The 3,547-nt window shown below is 42.9% G+C and overlaps 1 protein-coding gene across 1 annotated transcript in view; it reads right to left on the bottom strand.

Moving 5' to 3' along the window:
• Window positions 1-2,254: 2,254 nt before the first annotated feature.
• The window catches only part of LOC130371133 (actin, aortic smooth muscle), an 8,144-nt gene continuing 6,851 nt past the window's right edge, over window positions 2,255-3,547 (bottom strand). Inside the window, exon 9 of the mRNA XM_056576790.1 lies at window positions 2,255-3,312. Within this exon, the coding sequence (XP_056432765.1) occupies window positions 3,169-3,312 (144 nt within the window). The 3' untranslated portion in view covers window positions 2,255-3,168. The remainder of the gene's footprint in view (window positions 3,313-3,547) is intronic.

The raw sequence follows: 3,547 nt of genomic DNA, 5'->3' as shown, positions 1-3,547 counted from the left end.
AACTCAAAATGTTTTAATTTGTTAAAGCACAACTATGGGTTAAAGGTATTTGCTTTGGGCATCTTTTGATATTTTTAGAATCTAGCTCCATTGCTGTTAGAAATGGTGTCTCCCAGTACTGCAAAGTGCTTCCACAAGTTTAAAAAGGAATGGGCAGAAAAGGAACTGCCAACTAAATCTATTTAACATGGGTAGAAAGTTTCCATGGAAGCTCTTGGCTGCTGGTTCCCAACACAGCTCCACTGTTAGCCTGTGACCTTGCGTTAACTTTTTTGGTGACTTTCACAAAAGAGAAATGAACTGGTTAATACAATAAACAAGACATTTGAAACTTCAGCTACATTTTTATCTATTTGTACTGTCTTTGATTTCAAGCTGTGACATGTTGTCATGTGATAACTGTACCTGTGACCGCATATCATGGTACCATTTTGAACTGTTTGTGGATATTGCGTTAAATCCATATGCTTGAAACTTTTCAATAATGCATTTCAACGAAACAATGGAATGAAATAAATGGTTCAAGCAATTTGTGGGACTTGGCTGCTTTTACATTATTACTCATTTTGGGGGTTATTACAGTCTGCAACCTCCACACACACACACACACACACACACTTGCAGCTGCAAGGTCTGCTACTAGCCTTCATTGGCAGAAGGAAAAACCAATAAAAAACGACAGTGTTACCCCTTAGATTTTATTTGACAAAGACAACAGTGTTACCCCTTATGTTTTTCTTCATGACGACCAATAAAAAACCGTGTTACCCCTTATGGTTTTTTTCATGACGACCAAAGAAAAATGACTCACCCATCATGTTTAATTTGATAAAAACGACAGTGTTACCCCTTATCGTTTTTTTCATGACGACCGATAAAAAACGACAGTGTTACCCCTTATGTTTCATTTGATAAAGACGACAGTGCACCAGAATACAGGAAATCAAATCTATTAAATTCCGAATGCTAATTGTACTTAAAAATTATGGAGGGGGGGGGGGAGAACTTCAGACCCCCTGTCTATTACTGTGCCCCACCAACATGTTTGATCGCCAGCCGCCACTGAGAATGACCAATGGAAATAATTCTCTGCAGAATTTGAATTGTGTTTAAATATGCTACAGTGGTCATTTGTTTAGCCAATTCATGTTAAACAATGAGGGTTTTGATTGGCCCGACGTTTGTGTTTTTTTTGTTTTTGTTATCATTGCTTTATGGCCTAATCTGAGGAGAAATTTATGCCATAAACAGACATTTTATAGGCCTTTATTACACAGGTCTTCTCAATGCCGTGGAACGCTCCGTTCACTTGCATGGGTAGTAGTCCGGTAACTTGTCAACCCCAGCGTCTTCGGTTGCTAAGCGACGTCAACGTCTTATAGCGGACTATTTCACTGCTGATCAACACTACGAATGTTGGTAACGAATAAATTGTAAAAAGACACACCATGTGAAGTTATTTTCCAAATAAGATTTGAAAAGCTTTGGAAGTTTATTTACAACACTATTTACATGGTTTCGGAGTAGTACACTTTGACATTTTAATACAGTTCAGCGAGAAAGGCGACGAAGAATAAGAAGGGGGCGTTCCAGTCTGTGTAAACGGGAACCCCCACCACCCGAGAACGCCCATTTGCGTCTGCAGTGGGATGATATTGGAACCATGCGCTGTTTACAGTGGATATATCGCAATGGCGAGGCGCAGACTTGGCCGTGTTCGGGAGTCCTGGAGCTCTATATCTAAATAATATTATATTATAGGCCTACATAGATATCTATCATATCATATATATTATCACGGCCAAAAGCTGTGTGCGCCTCCAGAAGATATCGGGTTATGCGCCATAACACCAAAAGCAGCGTTACAGTGTGTGCAATCACGCACACACACGTGGCGCCCGCAAGGTCTTAGCTCATTGTCTCATTGGCGGGCCAAATTCTCTGGGCGGGCGAGGCAGAGAAAGGCGAGGTAGCGTGGCCCCCTATGATGACATATGGGGCCACATTCCAAATCAGCGCGCTTGAGCTTCCATTTTTTTCAAAGGCGGAGCAGGATACCTCGTGCTCGTTTTACACCAAACGCAAGATTTAGCCACTGGGGGACCATAGGCAGGCTAGGGAAACTCATATTAATGTTAGAAAACCTCAAAGTGAGATTTTCATGCCATGTGACCTTTAAAAATGAAATGTGGTCGATGAATCAACTTGTGTTGACGTCTCCCTGAACAAGATATTGAATACACTTTGAAATCAACCGATACACAAACATTGTTTTGTATACAAGCTTTTATTGTCTTTCCGGGGCAGTCTTATTCATGTTTTCACATGTCATCATCAACGTTATCACATACAAGTCTTAACCCTTCAGCTTTTGAATGTTCCTCATGGCTATCTTTGAAGCTTGTTTTGAACCACATTGGCCTCAGCAGACTTTTCCAATGAACGTTTGGCAAAAACCATTAACCACCAGTTCAGCTTTTGACAGTTTTTCTCAAAACTGGTCTGACCTGGGAATGGCCCCCGCCGATTTAATTACCACCCAACTGGCAATGTTCAAAATTATTTGTTCAAAAATAAAAACATTTGACATTAAACAATAACAAAAAAGGGAGATTCACTCGAGGAAAGGGGTGAGCAGTGCAAAAGACAGAACGTGGAGTTACATTTAGGAGAGGGATGGAGGGGGGGGGGGGGGGGTTCGGAGAGGGGTAAAAGGACAAGCACCACATTCACAGTATTACAGGCAGCAAGAGAGAGAGACAGAGAGCAAGGGAGGGCTCTGAACTGAGCCCTTCTGGGGGGAAGTCTTCTTGTTTTGAATAGGCACTTATGGTGATTCAGGCCTCAAAGCAGAGACTTAGACAGAACGAAACAAGGAGTGGGTGTGTGGTTTAAGCCTGGTTATCGTTTAGACAAGAAAAACATCAGAAAAGATGGGACTGAGCTGAATTCTAAAAGGCTGAGCCTTGATGATCAAAAGTTCAATCCGAAAATATGACAGCTTCCTCCATCTCTTCGGCTTGAGTGTTTTTCTTGTGGAAAACGGGACTGGGCTTTTGAACTAGGTTGTGCCAGACTAGGCTACACTGGGACATAAGGTGGCCAGCAAGGGGGGGAAATCAATCAGGTCTGAAGAAGAGGGGAGGGGAGGGGAGAGGCCGAAGCTTTCTAGAAGCACTTGCGGTGGACAATGCTTGGGCCTGCTTCATCGTACTCCTGCTTGCTGATCCACATCTGCTGGAAGGTGGACAGGGAGGCCAGGATGGAGCCTCCGATCCAGACAGAGTACTTCCTCTCTGGGGGAGCGATGATCTGGAGAGGGGAAAAGGGAGAGGGTCAGATTGATGGATGAAGGAAAGGGTGGAACAATGTTGGGCGGGTTGATGGATGGAGGGATTGTAAATCAATGGATGGAAGATGGTCGATTGATGGATGGAAAGATGCATGTTCTTCAGTCCTCGGTCAATTCTTGGTCGCTTTGGTGATGGAAGAGGGAGACGCCATAAAATACAAGAGATGGCTACGTATATCCGAAGTAAAGTAGAAC

Source organism: Gadus chalcogrammus, chromosome 18, assembly GCF_026213295.1.
Source record: "Gadus chalcogrammus isolate NIFS_2021 chromosome 18, NIFS_Gcha_1.0, whole genome shotgun sequence".
Taxonomy (NCBI): Eukaryota; Metazoa; Chordata; class Actinopteri; order Gadiformes; family Gadidae; genus Gadus; species Gadus chalcogrammus.
Note: the sequence above shows the minus strand (reverse complement) of the source record. Positions and strands in the feature narration are given on the sequence as shown.